Genomic DNA, 26,757 nt, shown 5'->3' with positions numbered 1-26,757 from the left:
GAGGTGAGAGGATCACTTCAGCCTAGGAGCCTAGGAGCTCACCAACAGCCAGGGCAAGATGGTGAGACCCTTTCTCTGCCAAAATTTTTTTTACAAATTAGTTAGGCATGGTGGTGTGCACCTGTAGTCCCAGCTACTTGGGAGGCTGAGGGAGGAGAATACCTTGAGCCCAGGAAGTCGAGGTGGCAGTGATCTATGATCATGCCACCGCACTCAGTCTGAGCCACAAAGTGAGACCCTGTCTCCAAAAAAATAAAACATTAACTTAAAAAAAACAAAAGTCTGAAGGGACCCAACGCTGGGTTGCTGTGTGCAGGTCCTGGTTATCCGGGACACCTCCAAATCCCAGGTACACCCTCCTGGGTTTCTTTCCATGATAGCAGTAGGTGTCCACCCAGATGGGGGAGAAAAACAAAAAACCAGTCCCAGTCTTGTCTATGTCCACAGGCGGAGACAACCCTCAATCTCAGCAAACCCACTGGAGAATCATGAAGCCACAGGAAGGATAATGACTGCGTGAGGCTGGACACACCTGCAGGTTTGAAATGCGCAACTTCCGCTGGGCCTGCTCAGCACCACCCCAATCAACTGCACACTTACAACTACAGGAAAGTTGTTTACAGACACGTGGTGCCAGGATTCCTAGGGCCCACATCCCTTTTCTGCTACTGCCTAGGAGGCCCCTTACAAATTTATAATCTCTGTAAAGCTTGGATTTATTCATCTACCAGTGGAGATCTTAGATGGAAAAATAGCTATGCCCTACCCAGCTCTACTGTGTTGATGAGTTATGAATGAGTTATGATGTCTAGGTGCCCAGGTGTAGTGCAGAAATACTGTGGTTTCAGGAGGCATTGTGGGAATGGAAGAGATCACTAATTGGGGAAGGTGATAACAAATACCAAGTAAGATTCAAAGAAAAAGGAACAGCTTGCCTGGGGCACATCCAGCCCAGGATGCGGCAGTTGTGTCCTATGTAGGAATGCGATGGGGGAGGGGCATATTAGTCCATGATCTTAATCTCTTATTACTAAAGGTTTCAACTGCAGCTTTCCCAAATTCAGAGTTTCATCTGCAGATACACACTATTTTTTTAGGGATAGATCTCACTCATTATGACCAGCAGAGGCTGGTCTCAATCTCCTGAGCTCAAGCAATCCTCCCACTTCAGTCTCTCAAGTAGCTGGGCCTACAGGTGCATATCTTTGGGCCTGGCTGGAATTCACTCTTGATTGGGGAAGGGAAAACCAATGTGAAAACAGAACTTTCCTTGGAGAAATCTATTCCACCATCCACTGGATTGAAATCTATCTTGTGCAAACTTCAAGGCTATAGGTCACTGGATGTGTAGAGACCTGTAGCCCAGTCTGAGGTTGGCAAGGTGGAGGTAAGAGGTCCTGGTCCCAATTTGCAGATCTGGCTCACTGATTTCCTAACACTGTCTCTCACATTAGACATGACTGTGCCAGAGGATGGCTGCCATAGGGACCACCCTGGACCCTTCCCAAGTGCTGGTGTTGCGAGAGGATGACCCATTCTGACCTCTGCTCAGCAAAGCCTGGGTTAGGGGCTCTGGGGAAGGCAGAGTGGAAGGACCCTGGCACTTGGGCCGCTAGACTTTGGAGGACTTATTACAGGCTCAGGACCACAATCCAGAGTCCAGCCCAATAAGGAGATAATGAGAGGCAAATTTAGGACACAAAAGTAAAATGAACCATCCGTCAAACATAATTAGATATTAAAACATATCGGGTAACGTGGACAGCCCAACCACAGCTTAGAATAGAGGTTACTTCAAAATCTTAACATCGTAGAATGAAACAGAAGAGCCATAATTAGGTTCTATGAAGCTAAGAATGTTAAAGCCACAACAGAATTGTGTACGGGAGTGCCCACCACAATGATCCGAGGTGTAATTACATGTCTTAGTTTCAGAAATTCAAACAACCACTCATGCAAACTGCTCTAGGAGAGCAGAACTCCTTTTTTCACAGCTTGACTTAGGCAGAGTAAAAACAGTTATATGCAAGGGGGAAACAGCACGCATGAGCTTTGCAAATTTGCTAATCTATTATTAAGGACAACATAAGATTGACAACTATGAGAAATAATTTTTTTCCTGAAGTTGCTTTACTCGGATCATTCTCTGACACACACAGGCCTAAAAAGGACACAAAATTCACAAACAGAAGACAACAGGCCAACACTATATCACAAACCAGCAATTCACTCACGGAGATGAAGCTACAATTTCTATGTACACATATTGTTCAGAAGAAAACAATCCAAGCTCATTCACATTCCTACCCATATATTTTTTTAAATTCAGAGAAAGAGATATAGAAGTAAAACCCTCAGACGCAAATGAGATGGAAGTGATTTCTTCTCAAGGTGTGATTTATGAAGAGACATGCACTGTGTTTAAGAAGAAGGACTTACCTTCTTAGACTTTTTTCGTAACGTGTAACCTCGGTACCACCCTAAACAAACACAAAGTTGAAACAGTTAGTACAAAGAGACGTGTTAGGGTCCTCACAATACATTCATGATGTGTAGAACTCACTGTTTGGCAGAACCAGTGAGGTCAGTTTGTCACCAGCATTTTTCAATGAGCCTAAGGCTTTGGAGATATACTACGTGGTTTCCCAGAGAGCATTTCAACAGCACACCCGGAGCCCAGCTGGCAACCTTCACACACGGGCCTACACACCTTCACCTCCGTCATCTCATGTGGTTCGGAAGCAGCAGTTTGATGTTCAGATGCACAGTTCCAAGAGCAGGACTTGTCCTTTCAACCACTGGCCCTGAGTAGGCTCCTTGTGTATGCATTTTCTTCACTCTCCCTCTGCCTGATTTAGACCAAGATCTCTCCAAGGGCACATATCAGCATCTCGCTGCCCCGAAACAGAAAACCCATTGAGAGAGAACTTCCTCCCACTTCAAGACAGGGCACTTTTTCCTGGAGCAGCCACGACCTCACAAAGTACGTCTGTAGCAACAATACAGCCCTCAACCCACAGGAAGCTCCAGGGCCAAGCACAGGACACACCTGCCCTTTGGGTTTGGCCCAGGCTCCACTTCTCGCTCCTTCCAAGTGGCGAGAGAAAGAAAATAGTGAGAGCAGAAAGAAAGACACACTCGAACCATCTGCATGCCATGGATGCCACACAGAAGAGTCCCTTCAACAAGGGACCAGACCCAGCCACACCCCTGGCACCCCTCTCAGGCTGAGGACAGGAACTGCCCCTGCAAAGGCCTAGGGGTCTACCGTCAGTATCCAGCCTCCAAGCACCCCCACCATTTGTGAGTTCAGATGGATGATTTTTTAATCCCAAACATTCTGAAGTCACTCCAGGCCATCTAGTTTCTGGAAAGTTAATCAAAAGCTCAAACAGGCCAGGCACAGTGGCTCACGCCTATAATCCCGGCATTTTGGGAGGCCAAGGCAGGTGGATCACTTGAGGTCAGGAGTTCAAGACCAGCCTGGCCAACATGGTGAAAGCCCGTCTCTAATAAAAAATATAAAAATTAGCCAAGCATGGTGGTGAGCCCCTATGATCGCAGCTACTCAGGAGGCTGAGGCAGGAGAATTGCTTAAACCCGAGAGGCAGAGGTTGCAGTGAGCTAAGATCATGCCACTGCACTCCAGCCTGGATGAGAGAGCAAGACTCTATCTCAAAAAAAAAGCTTCAAGACAAATCCCCACTCTGCCCCATAGGAACAAAGGACCCTGTCAGAGAGTGACAGAGGGCACTTGGAAAACGTGAGCTGGGTAAATTCCCAGAGAATAACCAAATACTGGGTTTCTTTACACTATTAAAAAGGCAAACCTCAGAACCAAAGATCAGACAGATGTGAAAACGGGCCATTGTCACAGCAACTGGCCTGCACCTCTCTCAAAAGGTGAAAATTTTCACAACCAGGGATGAAAAGGATGATTGTGAACCAGAAAGTGATGGTGTTAAGATGAGCAGAATCCCCAAGGGATTACTAAACAGCTGTTTTCTGCGTATCCAAAGAAGAGGACAGAAACTGCCAGGACTCTGGCAAAGGTTTTGCTAAGACCCAGTTATGACGAACTGAACTCATTTCACTCTCTTGACTGGAGACTCAACAGACTGATTGGGGGAACCTCAGATACAAAATGCCTAGACTTCAGCCACACATTTGAAGGATTATCTCCTGATAGCCATATTGTCAAGTTCAGTGGTTTTGATAAGCTGGCCCAGTATCAGCGCCCACCTATGACACAGTGCTCATACATCAAAGCCCATCTATGATACAATGCTCATATATCAAAAACGAAAAAGAAAGGTCAGTTGAATGAGTTATGCAAAGCTGTGTACTCAGTTTCAACAACTGTCCTTTATCCTATTATAGTCTTCCTGCATTTTCAACATTAATATGTCCTTTCTTTTCTGAAACTGACAAAGATTAACGTCTTAGAATATATAAGGAAATAATACAGAGACAAAAAAGACAGCAACTAAGTATAGTAAGAAAATGAGGCCAGGAGTGGTGGCTTACTCCTGTCATCCTGGTATTTTGGGCAGCCGAAGTGGGCAGATCACTTGAGGTCTGGAGTTCCAAGACTAGCCTGGCCAACATGGCGAAACCCCGTCTCTACTAAAAAAAAAAAAAACTGGTTGGGCGTGGTGGTGTGCACCTGTAATACCAGGTACTCGGGAAGCTGAGAATCACCTGAACCAGGGAGGCAGAGGTTGCAGTGAGCTGAGATCATGCCACTGCACTCCAGCCTGGGCAATAGAGCAAGACTCCATCTCGAAAAAAAAAAAAAAAAGAAAAGAAAGAAAATGAGCAAAGTTTATAAACTATGTATAGAAGAAACCCATAAGACCTCCACATGTATGAAGAGATGCTTCAGTTTAATAATAGAGAAATGAAAAGTACACAGTTAAGAGTGGTAGAAGGCAGAACACTGCAGGATGCAGGAAGCCCCTGGTCACCATGGGTGGCAGTGTCCACTGCGGCAACCAGCCTGGGAGAAGCAGGCCCTGCTTATCCAAAGTCTACATCTCCACACCCGAGACCCAGCAACCCCCTCCTGGGAATGCAGCCCAAAGACATCTGTGTGCCCTGCAGAGTGAGATGGACATGGGATGCTCAGGGCAGCTTGATCTTGGGTGGTGGGAAGCGGGGACAACCTAAGTGCTCATACCTGGGGAGGCAGGCAGTTAGTAAAACATGAAATGTGCACACGATGCAGTTAGAGCCATGGACTAAAGGGACACAGAGAACACAGTGCATTTTAAATGGAGCACCAGGGAAAATACAAAACAGAACAAGACTATAATGACACACTTACATCTGTTAAAAACAGATGCACACCAAACAGCACAAGAACACAGGCAAACGAGAGGCCACTTCAAACACAGTAGAAAGGTTTTCTATGGGAGGCAGGAGGAGGAAGGGCCAAGCAGTAGGCATGAAAGGCAAGGAGTTTTGTGTCTCTATATAATGTTCATAGGCAGTTGATTCCTCTTCTAATGGCCTTCCTAAGCAAAATGAAAACCATGGTTTTCCTCCCCACGATTTTTGGCATGCACTATTTCTTCAACAAAGTGAGCCCGCACACCATGTACCAGAGACCACACTGGGTGCCACAAATACAGAAAGAGATTAGACCCAATCTCTGTCCTCCATGAGCTCAGAAACTGGAAGTGCCCTAAGACAAGTAGGGGTCACACCACAAACCCTGCTGCATGACAGAGTTCGGCATGAAGGAGAGAGGATGTCCCGGCAGAGGTTTTGCACCAGAGAGTGAGAGAACAGAACGGAACGATTACCTGGCTGCTCTGGGGCACAGCAAAGAGGGGATGAGGCTGGAAGGAGAAAGATTCACAGCTGTTACAGAATTAACTTCTCCCTGGCACGGCTTACAAGTGGCCTCCACGTAGTCAACCAACCTGCTCCAGAAAAAGAGACATCCACCCAGGGAACAGGTAAATACAGGCAAGACACAGGTCCCAAACTCGGGGAGGACACAGTCCAGCACAGGAAAATGGCGGTCTAGTCATTTTAGAAGAAAATGCATCACTATCCCTTTTAAAGAGTTGAATAAATTAAGTTTGAATGTGGCTGAATCAAAAGGACAATTTCCTCAACTTTGGGCAATGCCTGCAGCTTGCCTCTGGTGCAGCATCTCACCCTGGGGACGCTATGGAAGCCCTGGGGACCCTATGGAAGCCCTGGGGACCCTATGGAAACGAGTCGACGGCAGGATTGGCACGCTCTTGACCAGACAAGAGTCACTCAATCAACACTCGGGCCTGGCCTCACCTCTCCTATCTGGAGATAGGACATTGTTTAAAGGCAGGGGTCTGCACGAATGAGCTCTCAAAGCTCTTTCCACTTCCACCATGAGCTAGAAAGCTCATTTTCTTTATTCTATGCTGTAAGCCTTCGTGAGCTCGAGAAAGAGAAATTAACCACAACTTGAAGGTAAATTTAGTCTTTGAACCCTAAAATAAAGAGTTATCATCTAGAAATTATAGCCTCTGGAGCAAGCTCTGTAATATCCTGGAAAGGATCATAGAAAAAAAGAAAATTAAACTTGCTAAACCAAAAAGTCGTCTTAGAGGAAAAGGAGAGCCAAGGAAAGAAAAAGAAAATGCCAGACTCTAATACAAGCCATGAAATTTAGATAAAACAAGAGGAAGATATTGGAAAACAAATGGAAGTACATTATTCTCTTTTTACTTAATGACAAAAAGTCACCACACTCCCCAAAGTCAAAACTATTAATACTTCTCCAAATGCATTTCTCTGATTAGATTCAGATTAAAACCAAAAAGTTAGTTGTCAAGGAACGGAAATTCATTTTATGCTAAAGAGTCTTTACAAAGACTGAAATATTTTCATCAGAATCTAGAAAGAATGACTCGCCCAGAAAATTAATGTTCACTGTAGATCTCTTATCATGATGTCAGCCAAAAAGTCAAATGCCTGCAATCAGATATTTTTGAAGTTACACGTATTACAAGGACCACTGACATGCCCGAGGAGCCCACTGTTTAAAAAACACATTCCTCAGCTGGGCATGGTGGTGGGCACCTGCAATCCCAGCTACTCAGGATGCTGAGGCAGGAGAATCCCTTAAACCCAGGAGGCAGAGGTTGCAGTGAGCTGAAACTGCACCACCATACTCCAGCCCGGGCGACAGAGCGAGCCTCCATCTCAAAAACAAAAACCACCACCACACACGCATTCCTCTTATGAAGCAAAGAACAAAAATGCAGTCTCCACAGGCCCAGGGGCCACAGGAAATCATTAACTATTCAGGAATGACATCATTGCCCAGTGTTTATTAACCAGGATTTCAACTTCAACTGACCGACAGCACAAGTAAAAAAAGATACAAGAGCATTTCCCTTCAGATCAGAAAAGTGTCTGAGATGAGCGGTTTGATCCTTAACCTCTACTTAATTTCTCTCTGTCTCCTCTCAGACACATGCAGTATATACTGAGAGGAGATAAGGGAACACAGCTGTCAGCTGTAAACACGGAAAACAACCAGAGGACCCCATCACAACCACTCACCCGCTTAAGGACTGGGGCTGGTTTTTGCAGAGCTGCACTGGCTTCCATGCAGAGGCCACTAAAGTCGATTTTTTTTTTTCAGACAGGACTTTTTTAGGGAAGGTACAGCATGCATCAGATGGGGAAATAAGGGCCATGAACGTGGATCTGTTAGCAGGTCTGTGTTTCTCAGAGGAGTCTACCAGGAGCTGGTCACAGTTTGCCTCAAGCAGGAAGCTGGGCATACTTCATTCCTTGTAAAGTGGATTTCAAGTTGGAAGTTCAATTTGCTGATTACCACGGGATGTCTTCAATTTCCCCTCTCACCCTCAACCTCCCATGTGGAAGGGTTTTGCTAAAAAACCTCTGTGAAAAAGCAGTTTTTCTACTGAAATTATCCTTTTTATTCATATGCTATATGGGAACCACCCTTTCAAGCAGGAAATTAAGCCGACAACAATAAGAAAACACAATCTCACCAAAACCTCCAGATCTGAACAGTCTTTAAAAAATCAAGCCCATCATTTCTTCCCTTCTGTGCAACAATAACCACAGCATAAAATGAAATATGGCCTGCTCAAATTATTTGCAAAACACAAAATATAAAAACAAATTGTCTGAAAAGCCAAGGACATTGGAAAACCACTGTCACCAATAGTTTATTTATTGGATAATTATAACAATTGCTTCAGGACGGGCGCGGTGGCTCACGCCTGTAATCCTAGCACTTTGGGAGGCCGAGGCGGGCAAATCATCTGAGGTTGGGAGTTCGAGACCAGCCTGACCAATGTGGAGAAACCCCGTCACTACTAAAAATACAAAATTAGGTGGGTGCAGTAACACATGCCTGTAATCCCAGCTACTTGGGAGGCTGAGGCAGGAGAATCGCTTGAACCTGGGAGGCAGAGGCTGTGGTGGGCCAAAATCGCGCCATTGCACTCCAGCCTGGGCAACAAGAGCAAAACTCCGTCTCAAAAAAAACAAAAAAAAATATTGCTTCATTGGACGGCATCCCATATAACTATGATAAATCTCTGTTCATCCCAAGAAAATGGGGATTACAGGTTTAAAAAAAAAGGAAAGGATGAAAATTGGGGTTCCTCTGAGACATACTGCTAACAAATCTAAGTGAGGACATTAAAAGAAAAAATCTTAGTTCACATCAAACACATCAAAACAATGAAGCAGGCTAGGCACAGTGGCTCACGCCTGTAATTCCAGCATTCTGCGAGGCTGAGGCAGGCAAATCACTTGAGCTCAGGAGTTCAGGACCAGCCTGGGCAACATGGTGAAATCCTGTCTCTACAAAAAATATAAAAATTAGCTGAGTGTGGCAGCATGCACCTGTAGTCCCAGCTACTTGGGAGCCTGAGGTGGGAAGACTGCTTGAGCCCAAGAGGGGGAGGCTGCCTGCGGTGAGCTCTGATTGTGCCACTGCACTCCAACCTGCACGATGGAGCAAGACCCTGTCTCAAAACAACGAAGTAAACTATCTTAAACCTATTTTTTATCAAGTGGTCAACTGTTAACAATCAAGATTTATACACACTTGGCCAGGCAGAGTGGACCACACCTGTAATCCCAGTACTTTGGGAGGCTGAGGTGGGCAGATCATTTGAGGTCAGGAGTTCGAGACCAGCCTGACCAACGGGGTGAAATGCAGCCTCTACTAAAAATACAAAAAAATTTGCCAGGCATGGTGGCGGGCACCTGTAATCCCAGCTACTCGGGAGGCTAAAGCATGAGAGTCACTTGTACCTGGGAGGCAGAGGTTGCAGTGAGCTGAGATTATACCACCTCACTCTAGCCTGTGCGACAGAGCAAGACTCTGTCTCAAAAGGAAAAAAAAAAAAAAGATTTACACATGCTTGAAAATAAGGAGCCAATGAGTTTAAAAATGGGAATTTCAGTTTTAAGTTCACCTTAATAAAGTATTAAACAACAGCCTCACTACTACCCTTACCTGAAACAGTATCCATCTGCAAGAAAAGGGAGCCTGAGAAGGAAGCATGACTGTCTTATGTGTCTGTAACAGAGGAATGCTTTGCCCAGCAGGCACTGAGAAGGTGTGCCATCTGCCCAAACATGTAAGAGAAAAGATACCAAGATGCATACGCACCTTCATATGTTTCTAAGATGTGCACAGTGTCTCCGATCTGTAAAGAAAGTTCATCCGCTCCTCTGGCATCATAGTTATAAAAAGCTGTGATGAAAAAAGGGGCAATATATTAGTAATAGTAAAGATAGAAGTGACCATGCTGACTCGTGTTGGCTTGTTTTAATGTTATTGTTTTTAATATTGAAATACATTCAGTCGCTGCCTGCATCATCCTCTCTGATACCCACAGAAGTGACCTTTTCTTTCAGACAAATATAAAGGGTCAATAGTTTAAGGAGGAGAAATTCATAACTACCCACGACACCAGATGACCATAAGTGACATAAGAAGACATTGTTAACAGCATTTTGATTGACACTTCAATACTATCTTTTATTTCCACTAATAGATTTTTATTTGCCTATGAATCAATTGCACATGGAGTGAATATTCTTTGGAAACCAAATTAATAAAAAAATTATCATATAGCAATGTTGATATTAAGACAATAGATTTTACAATCACAGTAGACAAAAATACGTCCTGTGTTAGAAGAAATCCTTAAAACTGACAATGATAAGCAAGAAATGTCTGAAATCCCTTGTTTATCCTGACATAAAGCTGTTCCTATTTTGCAAAAGGATCATATTGCTCCTACATAAGCCCCTAAAAAGTCATACCATTAAATTCCAACCACACTTTTGCTCATGCATTATGGAATAAAGGCAGCAGTCACAGGTGTAAAAAGGATGCTACAGAGTGTTTAAGGCCCAAAAAGTATTCAACTAGCCCACTCTCAATTTAAAAAAATATATATTAATGTTCCTCCTACCCAACAGCCTCTACCTAAAAGGATATAGCATTCAATATAAAACTCATCTTCAAAATCCCGGATCAAAGCTCTCATCCATCCATCCTGCACAGCCCAGCCAGGCGAGGCTATGCACAAAAAGCACCTGCATTGTGGCACACCTCTAAAATTCTCTAAAATTAAACCATGTCACGTGCAAACTCCTCTGGCAAGCACGGGCCACCGTACCTTCCCACCACACACTCCCTTCCCTGGGCCCTTGCTTCTACTGAAGGAAAGAAGCCAGTCCAGCCCACATCTTTGGGTACCAACTTCTCCCTCGCCAGCTGGGCCTTCCCACTGGGTGCACCTCATCACGAAAGCCAGACCCAAGTCTGTGTTTGATCTTTTAACTCCGCTCCTCCAAACAGCCCTGGCACCACGCAAAGCTTCCCATCTCTTGTTCTGCATGAGCCAGTCTTATTTCAGATGTGTGTATTAAGACATCCCCAACTAAAGAAAAGCCACCGGAGGGCAGAGCCACCCACCTTTCAACATTTCCTGCCCACACCTCCAAGGACAGGAAGGTGCTTAGCTGTACAAGGAATGGCCTCCATAAACCTGAGCTGCCTGAGCTGCACCTCAGGCTGTAAAGTCCAGAATTTCAGGTGCACGCAGCCTCCTGGTGTTCATGTTCATGGTCTCCACAGACAGCTTAAGTGGGTAGGGCAGCACCTCTCCCCGAGCCCCTGGGTGCCTGCCCTCTGGCAAACGACCTGCTCTATCTTCAGGTTTTCAATGGCCAAAATAAGGACCGGATACTGACCTCGTAGAATTGTGTGTGTGTGTTGTGTCTTAGAGAAAATGATGCCCCTGTTGGATCTGGCACAATGGGGTCCATGGTGAACACTCAGGTAATGGTGAAGGCCTTCCTTTTGGTTGTATTTTTTTACTGCTATCAAGATGTCTACCGCTACCTGAATTCTTTTTAGAAAGCCAAAGCAAGCACATTGCCACATGTGCACAAAAATTCTGTAATATCAAAAGCTAGACCTATGATATTGAAAATTCTATTTCCTCAGGTATCTTCCTATATGTTCCCCAAAATTCATAAAATTTAAGTGTCCTCAACTGACAAAGATGGTTATTAGTAGTTGTAAAGTTTTTTTGGCATTTTACAGTGAATCTTTAACAAGAAATAACTGCATCAGGTGAAGGAAGCCCAGGGCAGAGGCTGGACTTCCCCAGCTCAGCATGACTGTATTCGTAAACCTTCAGGAACCATAAATGCATTTATCACAGTTCTTAACAGCATCCCTGCCAGCACACCTATTCTGTTCTAGATGTGAGAAAAAATAAACATGTCAAAAATCATAAAAATGAAATAAAATGAGCACATCAAGGGTAAATACATTCAAGCACATGTGAATTTGTAAAGCACATACACATAATTCCTTTCTTCCTGTTTCACCTCTAAATACCCTACTCTCCAATCCCTAAAGCAGACAGTGGAAAGCAGTGATTAAAATCTCATACATGGATATGGAAACTTCAAATTTAACTGTGAAATGAGCCAGACAACCCATGATTTTGTAGGTAAGAAAAAAAAGAGCCTTAGGGGTTATGCACATGGCCCCAAATCATGCAACCCAGTCAAAATCACAACCCCAGATGCCCAGCCCCTAGCCCTTTGTTCATTTTAGGACTAATGATTAAATAACCCCACATATGAAGACAAATTAAAAGACAGCCTTGCAAGGGTATTTCACAAGGGAGTAGGAGAGAGGAGCAGAAGGATGCAGATAGAGTAACAGCCCTCCAAAGACGACTCCAAAAGCTTTCACGGCCACAGGGGCACTGCGAGGGTGATGAAATTCAGGATCTTGGCCAGGTGTGGCAGCTCATGCCTGTAATCTCAACACTTTGGGGGGATTACTTTTGGGAGGCTGAAGCAGGCAGATCACTTGAGGCCAGGAGTTTGAGACCAGCCTAGCTATCAAGGCAAAACCCCGTCTCTACTAATATTACAAGAAAAATAGCCAGGCGTGGTGGTGCGCACCTGTAATCCCAGCTACTCGGGAGGCTGAGGCAAGAGAATCGCTTGAACCCGGGAGGCAGAGGTTGCAGTGAGCTGTGATCGCACCATTGCACTCCAGCCTGGGCAACAGAGCCAGACTCCGTCTCAAAAACAAAAAGAAAAAATTAGGATCTTGAGATGAGGGTTAATCCTGGATCAATCCAGGTGGGCCCAATGTAATCACAAAGGTCCTTATAAGAGGAAGACGGGAGGGTCAGAGTCAGAGAGAAGGAGAGGAGGTCAAAGAGATGCAAGAAAGAGGCAAAACAAGCCGAGGAACACAGTGGCCTCTGGAAGCTGGAAGGGGTGAGGAAGCGCAGACTCCCCCACAGCCCCGTGGGAGCATGGGCCACTGACACCTACACTTTAGGACACTGAATCTCGTGTTTTAGCCCCTGAGTTTGTGGCAATTCGTCACAGCAGCAATAGGAAATTAGTACAAGGAGGTGTGTGAAAAGCAATTTGAAAGTGGTACTTTGTGGTTCACTGATTGACTCTGGAACTGGGGTCTCCACCACAGGCACCTAAACCCAGACAAGTCCAGGGCTGTGGTTCCCAATTCTTGAGTGACATGAGAAAAACAAGAACCATGTAGGGAATTTTTTTTAATGAATCCAAAAGTATGTAATGTGAGAGGCTATCCTTTATTCTGATTATTTGGCCTTTCACAGTTGCCCCTTCTTAGAGGGTGAGGGCAACGACTTCTTGTCTCCTTTAAGAAGGATGAGGATGACAAATGGCATCTGATTTAAGATGATGTCACCTGACGTATGACGTACTACAAAGATGGTGGCCTTTTTGCTGATCGCTCAGTTTTGCTTCTTCAATTTTCTGATCTGTTAGGGTCTGGGAACAACTCCATAGAGAACAGGCTCATGGCGTCCCATTCACATCCTGGCAAGGGTGGCACCAGCCTCCCTCTGGGTGGTGGGCTGAATGCCTACTACATTCTCCCTGGTCGAGTCCATCTTCCTTTTATAATGGCCTGGCTGCCAATAAGCATCTTCAGGTCCACATGAATTTCTCAACCCTGGACAGCAGACTCCAGTGTAGAAGCTGGACACATTGTGTGAGATGTTAAGTGGGAAAAGAGACAGAGATAAACCAAGCGCCAAGTTCTTTGCTTGGATGATGTTTTGGTTTTTTGTTTTTTGTTTTTTTCTTTTTCTAGGAGACTGTGCAGCAGCCCACAGTGAGTGGATCTTTTCCCTAAAATAAAAAATTAACAGCCTGCACTCATGCCTCATGCAGCTGTGCCTTATCAGAGACCTAAAAAGGTACTGCGATCACCTCTGTTCAGTCTCCTGATTGTCTATAAAAAAGCTGCCCAGGAAAATGCAAAGCAAACCACAATGAGGTATTATCTCACCCCAGTTAGAATAGTTAGTATCAAGAAGACAAAAAAATAACATATGCCAGTGAGGTGCAGAGATAAGGGAACTGTTAGACACTCGGTGGGAATATGCCATTATAGACAACAATATGAATGTTCCTTAAAAAAACTACAAATAAAACCACCACACGACCCAGCAATCCCACCACTGGGCATTTATCCAAAGGAAAGGAAATCTGTGTATCAGAGACACATCTGTAACCCCGAGGTTCTTGCAGCACTATTCATAATACCCAAGATACGCAGTCAACCTAGGTGTCCCACACAGATGAATAAAGAAAATCAACATAGGCGTCCAACAACAAATGAAGGGATACAAAAAAATGTGATATATATACATAATGGAATACAATTCAGCCATTAAAAAAAATAGAATCTTGTCATTCCCAACAACATGGATGGAATTGGAGGACATTAAGTGAAATATGATAGGAACAGAAAGTTAAACACCACATGTTCTCACTCATAGGTGGAAGCTAAAAAAAACTGAGCTTATAGAAGTAAAAAGGGGAACAGAGGATACTAGAGCCTAAGAAGAGTAGGGGGAAGTGGGGACAGGAGAAATTTGCTAAAGGATACGAAATTACAGCTAGATAGGAGAATTAAGTTCTAGTGATCATAGCTCCTTAGGATGACTATAGTTAACCATAATATACCATACAGTTTCAAATGGCTGGAAGGAAGACACTGAAATGATAAATGTTTGAGATGAGAGACATGCTAATTACCCTAATCTGATCACCATACTTCATAAGTAACACATGAAGGTGTACCCCATAAATACATACAATTATTATATCATCTCAACTGATGCAGAGAAAACATTTAATGAAATGTAACACCCATTCAGGGAAAAGCAAAAAAACCAACTTGACTACTCTCACTTGAGAAAAAACACACTAAGCCCATCAACCCACTTCACAGATGAAAACAGAGGTCTACAGGGGCGTTGTGACTGGCTCAAGGTACACAGTGAGCTGATGGCAGCCCTGGGATCCTGGGACTTCCCTCCCAGGCTATCTCACCACTCCACACTGCCAGGCCCAAGACTTCATCACCCCTCGGTGAGATGTACAGACTGTCTTCCCTTCTCTCCACCACCAGTTACCTTCCTGAACTCTCACTCCAAAGTCTGGGACCATTTCGCCGAGCATTCTGAATGATGGCTCATTTCTCCAGCACACAACCCATCTTTCCATCTCATCTCAGCCCCCTCACCCTCCTCGGCTCCACCTGCCCTGCCAGGCCTGCCACAGGCTCCTCTGCAGCTGAAAATCCTTCCTCCCTCTGCCTCCGACTGCCCCACTTGTCTACAACCCCTGCCTTTAATTCCACAGCCTTTTCCAGGCCCTAACAGAATTATTTCTCCCCCTACCAAGAAGTTACACGCAGACCTAAATGAATGGCTTCCTTCTGAACTCCCTGTACTCTGTGCCACCCCACAACCTCGTAGAGTTGCTCATCTGTATGTCTGTCTCTCCCATCAGACACAAACTCCTTGAGGGAGGTAAATATTTATTAATCATTGGATTTCCCACAGTAGCTAAAACCATACCTTGCAGGCACTCAATAAAAATGCACTGAATTTAACCAGATCCCAAAGTACTCTTCCTCGTGCAGTCTGAAAGAGGAAAAGCAAAAGCTGTAGCATTTGTTCGTCTTCAAAATGCTCTTGCCCTCTGCAAAAAGATCCAGAGGCTGAGACTTAATCAATAAGAAAGAGAAACACAATATTAGCTTTGCCAGCTCTGCTGTGGGTCTTTTTGATCTAAGGAGATAGCCCACCTGCCATCAGTGCTCAGGTCCATAGCCTCCCCAAAGCATCAAAGGCCGGGGGTGGCCATACATTACTCCTTGAAATCAACTCGGCTCAGTCACCCTCTGTCTCACAAACCACTGAAACATGATTTCAAGACTTCAAGTAGCAACTTAAACGTTAATTAATTCTTTTAAAGTCAATTTGTGAAAATTAATTGCTCTGTGTTCTCATTTCCTTTCTCTTGCCTTCAGTTGGAAAAGCTTTTCAATGGTATGCATCTTCTCAGGGCTGGGGAAAACACAGGCCACGTCCTCACACGGCCCGATGCCAGGGCCCTCCCTGTCTGTGCTCCTACAGGGTTTCACCCTAGGGCCATCCGCCTGGTCTCGAACTTCACACACCCTACACGTTTGCCTGGTCCATGCAGGTACCTTGCATTTCCTAAGCCTCCATAGGCCCTTGCGCTGGTCCACACTGAGCTGGGCTTGGAGAGAGGAGATAAGCCAGATGTAACCCCAGAGAGGAAATCAGCCTAAGCTAGGTCTCCAAGGAACAACCTTTCACTGAGCCATTCAGGAAACACCATGTACAGAGAAACAGAACATTATATACACCCTTTCAACTTGACCCTGGGGCAGAGACCAGCCATTTATAGCAACTTGGTGAAGATGGAGAACAAGTCAACTGTATTGTTGCAAACGGCTCAGTACCCAACATTACCCACTGTACTACTAGCGAGAATGTGATCCCAGTAGCCACAAATAAAAGGATAAATGCATCAGGCAGCTTCAGATGGCACGCACTTGGAGCTGGAGGCTGGGTTTCCTAAACTCTATCTTCAAAATCAAACTGGCAGCCACGCCATCACCAAGCTTCTACGACCTGTAGTAAAATCCTTCCACTGCTTTTGTCTGGGGGCAAATGCCTTAGGCTGGATTAGAGCCTCCTAGAGAGATGAGCCTGAATGGTAGCACTTACTGTATCACACTGCCACCATTTAATCACCTGTGCCTCTTCCACTTGACTGTGAGCCTCTCAAGGACAAAATCTGCATCTTATTTTTCGCAATCATCTAAAAACACAGCAGGCCTTGGAAGGAAGGAAGGAAGGGAGGGAGGGAGGAAGGAAGGAAAGAAGGAAGGAAGGAAGGAAGGAAGGAAGGAAGGAAGGAAGGAAGGGAAGGGAAGGGAGGAAGGGAAGGAGAGGGAGAGGAGGGAAGGGAAAGGAGGGAAGTGAAGGGAGGGAAGAGAGGGAAGGAAGTTTCTTAGAGCCTGGTTATAATGGTGTTATTAAAAGTATTGTCTCTAATATTTTTTTAAAGATGAACTGAATAAAAGCAATAACATACTTGGGAATAATCTTAAGGAGGTACAGACTTGTAAACTAAAACTAACGAAATGTTGCTGAGAGAAATAAAAGACATGAACAAATTGAAAAATATTTGTGTTCATGGAGTGGAAGACTTAATATTGTTAAGATGTCAATGCTGATCCAAAACGACCTACAGATTCAGTGTAACTCCTATCAAAATCCCAATGACACTTTCCACAGAAATAGAAAAACCCATCTCAAAGGTCCCAGATTAGCCAAAACAATCTTGAAAAACAAAAACAAAACTGGAGGCCTGATTTCAACACCTACTACAAAGCTACAGTAATCAAAACAGTGCAGTACTGTCATAAAGACAAACATACAGACAAATGGGATAGAACAGAGAACTCAAAAGTAAACCCTCACATAGAAAGTCAAATGATTTCAACAAGGATGCCAAGACTATTCAACGGGGAGAGGACAGTCTTTTTCCACAAACGGTGCTGGGAAAACTGGATATCCACTTGCAAAAAAATAAAGTTGGATTATTGTATCATTCACAAAAATTAACTCAAAATGGATGAAAGACCTAAACATAAGAGCTAAAACTATAAAATTCTTAGAAGAAAACACAGAGGAACAACTTCATGACACTGGATTTGGCAATGATTTACTGGATATTATATCAAAAGTACAGGCAATAAAAGAAAAGATAGCTAAGTTGGACTTCGTCAAAATTAAAAACTCTTGTGCATCAAAGAATATTATTAACAGAGAGAAAAGGCAACCCACAGAAGGGGAGAAAGTATTTACAAATCCCCGATCTGTTAAGGGAACGGTATCCAGAATATATAAAGAAGTCCTGGGGGCTGGGCGCCATGGCTCATGCCTGTAATCTCAGCACTTTGGGAGGCTGAGGCAGGTGGATCACTTGAGGTCAGGAGTTAGAGACCAGCCTGGCCAACATGGTGAAATCCCAACTCTACTAAAAAAAATGCCAAAACTGGCCGGGTGCGGTGGTTCATACCTGTAATCCCAGCACTTTGGGAGGCCAAGGTGGGTGGATCACCTGAGGTCAGGAGTTAGAGATCAGCCTGACCAACATGGAGAAACCCCATCCCTACTAAAAATGCAAAATTAGTCGGGCATGGCGGCACGCACCTGGAGTCCCAGCTACTTGGGAGGCTGAAGCAGGAGAATTGTTTGAACCGGGGAGGCGGAGGTTGCAGTGAGCCAAGATTGTGCCACTACACTCCAGCCTGGGCAACAAGAGCGAAACTCCATCTCAAAAAAAAAAAAAGAGTCGGGCATGGTGGTACAGGCCTGTAGTCCCAGCTACTTGGGAGACTGAGGCAGGGGAATCGATTGAATCCGGGAGGCGGAGGTTGCAGTGAGCCGAGAGCACACCACTGCACCCCAGCCTGGGTGACAGAGTGAGACCCTGTCTCAAAAAATTAAAAAAAGCAAAAAACCAAAACAGAAAATAACAACCTTGGTAAGGACATGAAGAAATGGAACTCTGCAAGTTACTGGTGGGCTCCAAAATGGTGCAGCCGCTGTGGAAAGCAGCAAATTACCATGAGATCCAGCAATTCCACTTCTGGATACCTACCCAAGAGAACCAGAAGCAAGGTCTGGAATAGACATTTGCACATCCATGTTCACAGCAGCATTATTCACAACAGCCAAAAAGTGGAACTAACCCAAGTTTCCATCAACAGGTAAATTACTCAACAACATGTTACACATACATACAGTGGAATATCAATCGGCCTTAAAAGAAAGGACATGTTGACACATTACAACACGGGTGAACCTTGAAGACACTGAAGATATTATGCTGCATGAAATAAGCCAGTCACAGACAAGTACGGTACGATTCCACCTACATGAGGTTCCTCTTCCTCGAGTTGTCAAACTCAGAGACAAGTAAGAAAGGTGGTTGCCAGGGGCTGGGAGGACGAAGGAGGAGTGGTTAGTGTTTAATGGGTGCTGAGTTTCACTGGGGAAGATAGAGTTGTATTTTTAGTAGAGGCAGCGTTTCTCTATGTTGGCCAGGCTGGTCTCGAACTCCTGACCTCAAGTGATCCGCCCGCCTCAGCCTCCCAAAGTGCTGGGATTACAGGTGTGAGCCACCGCGCCTGGCTCCACCCCACATTTCTAAAAAGGACACCACTTTCAAAGTCACCAAGTCACTCCTTTTGGGTTCATATCTTTCTTAGGAACAGAAAGATTGTGGCTCTGCCAGTAAAATCCCCTGAGGCCGTATTTCATGCAATGTTTGGGTAATAGAATCAAGGAGTCATCTACATAATTAAGGAAACAGAGCTCACTGGGCCTGGTGAGACAGAGGAACCATCATTTGTTATTCAATATTTCTTTTTGGCTTTTGGTTGGAAACAGGTGGGTGGGATGGTGAAGATAAGAATGTGAAAAGAAATATACAAAAGAGCCTTTCCTCACATTCTAATTGAACTGATAGACACAGTAAAAGACATTTTAATATCTTTCTTCAGAATAAAATATCTCTGTATGCCTTATCCACAACTAGCAGCAACTATCTTATTTCTTTTTTTTTTCTATTGGGTTCATATCTACATGTATATGTCTATACGTATAGACATATACATGTATATATCTATACGTATAGACATATACACGTATATATCTATACGTGTGTGTGTGTATATATACACATATATACGTATGTGTGTGTGTGTGTGTGTGTGTGTGTGTGTATTTGAGGGTAGGTCTGTTTATAATTCACAAATAAAGCCAGCAATCATCCAATCATCCCAGAGGAGGCTTTGTCATTATGCAAATATAAACAGATGAGTTCTTGCCAAACCAAACCAGAGTCCCCATGTGCCCTCCAACTTCAGGCCTTGGTCCACAGCCCTGCCTCTCCCCAGCTTGGCTCTACAGGTCCCCATCACCTCTGAATGAAACCCTTCCCTGCCACTGCCCCACGACAGTCAGAGGCCTCATGTGAGCGCTCAACAGCAGCCTTGCACATCCCGACAATATACCGCCAGGCGACTGCTCACTGTTGTCCGTGCCTGTCACATAGCAGGTGCCCAATAAAGGCTTCTCAAGTGCAGCCACCACTGAGGACCCCTCCTCTAGCCTCCTGTTCCATGCCCCCACTACAATACCACATGGCTGGTGACCCCTTGACCTCTCTGTACCTCACACCAGCATCTTCTCCATCTCAGCATCCATGCCTAACAGTGCCTGGCACCTGGAGTGCCACAAATGCTCACTGAGTGAATCACTTAATAAATAGAGGAAGTCAAGGCAGTAAAACTATTACCTGAATGTTAAACCCACTGGAAACCACTGCGGCTTTGCTTGCACTTACTTCAAGCAAATAAATGCGGTGGCTCGTGCCTGTAAGCCCCAAGCGGGCGGATCACCTGAGGTCAGGAGTTCGAGACCAGCCTGACCAACATGGTGAAATCCCATCTCTACTACAAATACTAAATTAGCCAGGCATGGTGGCGCATGCCTGTAATCCCAGCTATTCTGGAAGCTGAGGCAGGAGAAACTCGGGAGGCGGGGGTTGCAGTGAGCCGAGATTGCACCATTGCACTCCAGCCTGGGCAACAAGAGCAAAACTCTGACTCAAAAGAAAAAAGAAAGAAACTAAAGAGCAGACCAGGATCTTGACTAGCAGAGACAACTTCCAACAGTCTAACCAGGTAGGCATGTCCTGGAGATCCAACCCCTATGTCCAGAAACAAAGCACACTCTATTTCACTTGAACAAATGGTGCTAACGATCCTCCGCAGGGCAGCTGTACACACCCTCAAGGAGCTGTAAGCAGCAGCAAAGACTGAGGAGGTCACGCTGGCTCTGATCCAGGGCCCACCTGGGGAAGATGCAGCCTGGCACGTCAGAGGGTCTCCCCTTCCATGTGTGGGCTAAACTCTGATTTTTTTTTATCTAGTACAAATTCGTGTCTAAGGGGTCTGGGAAGTCATGCCCTACAAATCATAAATTCTCATCAGATGGGTTTTATATAACCCTATATATCGTGATTTACTTTCCAACCTGACTCTGGCATCACATTATGAGACAAAGAAGAAAATCAAAATATTTTACCCCAAAACATGTTTCTTTGCCATATTTTAAAATGTCCCTGCAAAGCTGTTTTGTGGGGGGAAACTTGTATCTGTAAAGAATCTCTATTAACATAGCTAGATCTTTTTCTTCCAGATCCTAAAAAGATTAAGATCTGAATAGGAAACATTTGTCACCTATTGTCTCTAAGGGCACCCACTGTAAGACTTCAAAAGAACTTTGGTCTCCACAATCTTTATCTTAACTTGAACTTTCCCTTTCTATCTATCCCAGTTCTTTAGACAAACTCAACTAATTGTCAACCAGAAAATGTTTAAATTCACCTACAGCCTGGAAGCCCCTGCTTTGAGATGTCCCGCCTTTCTGGACCAAACCAATGTATTTCTTCATGTATTTGATTGATGGCTCATGCCTCTCTAAAATGTATAAAATCAAGCTGCACCCCGACCACCTGGGGCACATGTTCTCAGGACCTCCTGAGGGCTGTGTCACGGGCCATGGTCACTCATATTTGGCTCAGAATAAATCTCTTCAAATATTTCACAGAGTTTGACTCTTTTTGACACAGAAACACTCAGCAGTGACCCTCCCCTGAACACATCTGAGCGGAGGGAAACAGCAAGAACTAAGCAGCACCTCCCTCGGAATGAAGAAGATTCCTCATAGGTCCCCAACCCACTAGAATCAGGGAGGTGTCATAGAGCCCTGTGGCACATATTCTAGTATACTAATACCCAGGTGCCCAAAGGACTCAGCCTTCTAGAGAAAACCTACCTGCTTTATCTAACAGAGCCCTGACCCCACCAATGGCTCCAGAATACCCAGCCTCCGGTCCTGTAAATCAAGACATCATCGCCTCTCGATCACCTTCTGCACAGATGTGGGAATACCCACTGTGCCAAAATGCCAAAACAGAGTCCCTGCTCTGGTCTCCATGAGCTGTCACTTCCCTGTCAACCTACCCTCTGTATGGCTGGCTTCTGAAGCCCCAACAAACCCTGTGAGTTTAAAATTACGGAGCCAAAGCAGCAACATTCCTGCGTATTACACAAAGACCGTGGACCATGACATCCAATATCTCTAACTACAGAAAAAAGTTCAACACCATGAGCCATGTAATAAATGGGCATATATACATACATAAATATGCTCACATCCATCTACATGTATACACTCACATGTATGTTAGTGGTATAATAAAACACACGGTCTTAGGTGATCAGCTCAGTGACTTTTGAATAATTCTATACACCATGTACACCCAAGATAGGAAGAGATCCAGAAAGTACCCTCAGGCCCCTCTCTAGGAGATTTTTCTCCCAAAACACCATTTTCTAATTTTTATTACCATAGATAAGTCATAAATAACAGTCAATGCTTACACTTCAAATACATGGAATCCTATGTGCTCCTTCATGTCTGACTTCTTCTGCTCAACATTTTGAGCCACATGAATGGTGTTGTATCAGTGGTTTGTTATTTTCTATTGTTGAATAGTATTCCATCATATCAACACATCACAATGTGTCTATCCATTCTCCTGTTGATGGACATTTGAGTTATTTGTTTCCAGGTTTGAGTTATTATAAATAAGGCTGCAGTCAGGCACAGTGGCTCACACCTGTAAAACCAGCACTTTGGAAAGCTGAAGTGGGAGAATCACTTGAGCCCATGAGATCAAAACCAGCCTGAGCAACATGGGAAAATTCCATATCCACAAAGAAATATATTAGCTAGGCATGATGGTGGGCACCTGCAGTCCCAGCTCCTCGGGAGGCTGAGGCAGGATCACTTGAGTCCAGGAGTTGAAGGCTGCAGTGAGCTATGACCGTGCCACTGCAGTCAAGCCTGGGTGACAGAGTGAGACTCTGGCTCTAAAAAAAATAAAAATGAAGATAAATAAATAAATAAGGCTGGATTGAACATTCCAGCGTGAACTATTTTGTGAATGTGTTTTTGGCCCACGGAATTTCGGCTTTGATGGGAGGCGTTTGCACTTTTGGAGAAGTTGCACATGCCAAAGGCATCTTCAGGTGAGCCAGCAGCCCAGTGCCATCCCCAAGCCTGAAGAGTGACACCTCTGTCCATACTGCAACCAGGAGGGAGAAGACAGGGAAAGGCAGCCACGCCAGGGACTCGCCAAAAAATATTTGGTTTCTTTGTAGTTGCTTGAAATTCCTCCTCTGTCGCTGTTACATTATTTAGCTTTGATAAAAAAGTAAAATTGAAGATTAAAAACCAATCAAGCCCTCTGGGAGGAAAACAATAAAGCCTAGTGTCTGTTGGCACAGGCTGCTGGAGAGGACCCCCTTGCAGAGACCCCTTCCCCGCGTCCCCCCGTCGGGTGCAGCCTGTGCCCAGGGAGAGCCCGCGTTCCCTCCAATGTGGGGGCTTCTCAGGTGACAAAGCACTTTGCCTCCTCCCTGTGGGCTCTGGCCTGAGCCTCCTCTAGCACCCTAGGGAGAATGCCCAGGGCTCTTGCCCCATGCAGATGAGAGAAGAGCAAGACAGGTGCCCCCGAGGGTCATGCCTGAAGAGGTGCCCCTCAACACCCCCGACCCCTCCCTGAAGGGGTCTCACTTCCACTGCCTCACCATAGAGTCCCATTTTCAAGGCTGGTGGCCCCCCACTGCTCAGGCAAAATCCCTGGAACTCTGCAGACCAGCCTGGCCACTCCCTCTGAGCCAGGCACTCAGCCTCTGGAATCAAGACATGGACTCGGCCCCAAACCCCTGCTCTGTGCCCTGACAGGCAACACGAACTCTGTGAAGCTCAGTTTCTCCCTCCATGAAATGGGAGGATGACAGCAAAGGGGTCCCTGGTGAGTGTGTATTAGCTCCTGCGTATGAAGGTCCATCCAGCCGGGGCCACCCTACATGTGCACAATAAACATTTGCTTAGATTTTAAGATGGCCCCAGTGCGAGCTGAGGAGCTGCTTTTCTCTCCCAGCAAGGCACGTGGGCGGGGAGCAAGGATCTGAAGTGTCTTGCCATCTTCCCACTGAGCAGCTCAGCCGGGCCCAGCTCCTGTTGCTGTGCTCCCCTCCTGAGCCCCTCTCCTCCCACTCACTCAGCTGCACCAGGACCTGGTACAGTCACTTCTTACTAGACAGAGGGTAGATGCTTGTAGGCCGCAGGCCTTAGTACAAGAAGGTACGGAGTCACTCTCAGATCCTAAAGGTCAGCACACGCAGGACCTTCTGCTGGTGAAATCTCAGGCTTCCAGAAGTCCCAATGGGGCAGAACTCTGGAGGGAGGAGTCTGCTCAGATGTGTTTGCACACCTCAGATGCTGACTGCTGATGAGCTCTTCCGAGGCACAGGCGGCCCAGACATAGCCCTCTTGTTCCCAGGCAGATCAACAACTGCACAGTGGCAGCCTGGGCCTGGCCCAGATGCACCGGCTGCAGAGACGTGGGCATTTCCATACTTGCAGACCAAAACTGAGCAGTGGCGGAGAGTCCATCCCAGCACAGCCTTGGAGGAGGCAGCCAAGGCTCCCGACTTGACCAGACCTGGGCTGCCTGCCTTTGTCATCTGTTTTAACAGGCATGTGGACAGGTCTCACCCAAAGGCTACCCTCAACACCACTATTTGAGCCAGCTAGTATGTAGTGTCAGTTCCCAGAGGACACAAACGAATCTTTCCTTAGTCAACTGCTTGATAAATTTTCCTTCCCTAGAGAGCACCCAAAACGTGTGTGGTAAGCCGCCCTTCACAGAGTGAGCCACTGAACTGCTCACAGCCCCTGTGCAACGTGACCACTCGGCAGGAATACAGATTCTAGGTAAGGCACTAAATAAAACAGCGGAAGCCAAGACAGCCATCCCTCCTGCCTGCCAGCTCACTGCACACGGAGCTACTCTGCCCCAGATCTGGGCCTTCTGGGAACCACCTTTAACCCCAGACAGCGCCAGCCTGTCTTCCCCAGCAGCTTAAACTGACACCTGGCCAAACCCTTGTGCCCCTGAACATGGGCGGGGCTCCACAGAACACCCAGGCTGCATCAGTTCCCAGCAGAACTGGCTACAAAATGTTCAGGGCCCAAGGCAAAATGAAAATGTAAAGGCCTTTGTTCAAAAATTATGATAAATTACAGGCTCACGCCTGTAATCCCAGCACTTTGGGAGGCCAAGGTGAGCGGATCATTTGAGGCCAGAAGTTTGAGACCAGCCTGGCCAACATAGTGAAACCCCTTCTCTACAAAAAGGACAAAAATTAGCTGAGCATGATGGCGCATGCCCGTAATCCCAGCTACTTGGGAGGCTGAGGCACGAGAATCACTTGAACCTGGGAGGCAGAGGTTGCAGTGAGCTGAGAATGCACCACTGACTCCAGCCTGGGCAACAGAGCAAGACTCCATCTCAAGAAAAAAGAAACAAAAAACAAAAACTGTGATACATTTGGAGATGATTAGGATGGCTATTATTTAAATAAATAACAAATGTTGGTAAGGATCTGAAGCAGCAGAAACCCTTGTGCACTGGTCACAGGAATGTAAAATGGTGCAGCCACGGAAAAACCGTTTGGCAGTTCCTCAAAAGTTAAATATACAACTACTATATGATCAGGCAATACCAACATAACTGAAAGCGGGGACTTGAACAGAAACTTGTACACCAAGGTTCACAGCAGCATTATTCACAATAGCTAAAAGGAAGAAACAACCCAAATGTCTATCAACAGATGAATGGATAAAACGTGGTATGTACATATGATGAAATATTACCCACACCTAAAAAAGGAAATTCTGACACATGCTACAATGTGGCTGAACCTTGAGGACATTGTGCTGAGTGAAATAAGCCAGTCACAAAAGGACAGAAGCGTGTGATCCTACTTACACCAAGTTCTTAGAGTAGTCATGTGCATAGAGACAGAAAATAGCACAGCGGCTGCCAGGGGCTGGGAGGAGGAGGGAATGGGAGTTAGTGTTTAATAGGAACAGAGTCTGTCTTCAGGAAGAAGAAAAGAGTTCTGGCAACGGATGGTGGTGATGGTTGCCCAACAACGTCAGTGTGTTTAACGCCACTGAACTGTACACCTAAACATGGTTCAAATGGGAAACTGTAGGTTATATATATCCTGCCACAATAAAGAAAACAGAAAAAACATTTCAAGATGTGACAGCAGAGCCCAGGGCTGTTCTGAGGTTGTGGAGGGTCCTACATAGCAGCCCAGGCCTCAGGCCCCTGCATCGGCTGTGATTCCCAAGAAGGCCTCTCTTTCCAGGACTCAGCTGTCTCATCTGCAAGGGCAGGCCTCTCCAGCAGCGCTGCTCTGAGCCTGATGAGCAATGTTATATTTTAATAGTCATTTCAATTGACTATAAAAATACAGCAACACATAATAAGATTGCTTTTGCACCACAGTAGAAATACTTAGCAAAAGATGAGAAATACTCAGCAAGAGGCTATAAAACCCTGTTTGCTTGCTTACAGAGGTGCTGCTGAGCAGGACGAAAGCACACAAGGATAAAGGGCAGGCAGGGGAGACTTTGCCCAGAAGGCGCCCACGGCAGTGTGTCCACCATGACACCCAACACACAGGACCACTCGGAAGTTTTAAAAATGTACCGAGCAAACTACTGAACATCTCTCCGCATTTTCTGTTTGTTTCATTTTTAGGTTTTAAAGCTCCATCGGATCTGACATCAGAAAACACTCCTCTCCCTGCAGTTCCCCGATGCTCCACCTGACTCACCTGTA

The 26,757-nt window shown here is 45.5% G+C and overlaps 1 protein-coding gene across 2 annotated transcripts in view; it reads right to left on the bottom strand.

Annotated features, from left to right (window-relative positions):
- Nucleotides 1-26,757, bottom strand: part of DOCK1 (dedicator of cytokinesis 1) — a 565,813-nt gene that overhangs the window by 486,864 nt on the left and 52,192 nt on the right. For both annotated transcript variants that reach the window (XM_019035115.4, XM_019035114.4), the window contains exons 2-3: nt 9,659-9,742; nt 2,440-2,480 (exon numbers count right to left, since the gene is read on the bottom strand). In XM_019035115.4, the coding sequence (XP_018890660.2) occupies nt 2,440-2,480; nt 9,659-9,742 (125 nt within the window). The remainder of the gene's footprint in view (nt 1-2,439; nt 2,481-9,658; nt 9,743-26,757) is intronic.

The sequence above is a fragment of the Gorilla gorilla genome, chromosome 8 (genome assembly GCF_029281585.2).
Source record: "Gorilla gorilla gorilla isolate KB3781 chromosome 8, NHGRI_mGorGor1-v2.1_pri, whole genome shotgun sequence".
NCBI classification, from domain to species: Eukaryota; Metazoa; Chordata; class Mammalia; order Primates; family Hominidae; genus Gorilla; species Gorilla gorilla.
Note: the sequence above shows the minus strand (reverse complement) of the source record. Positions and strands in the feature narration are given on the sequence as shown.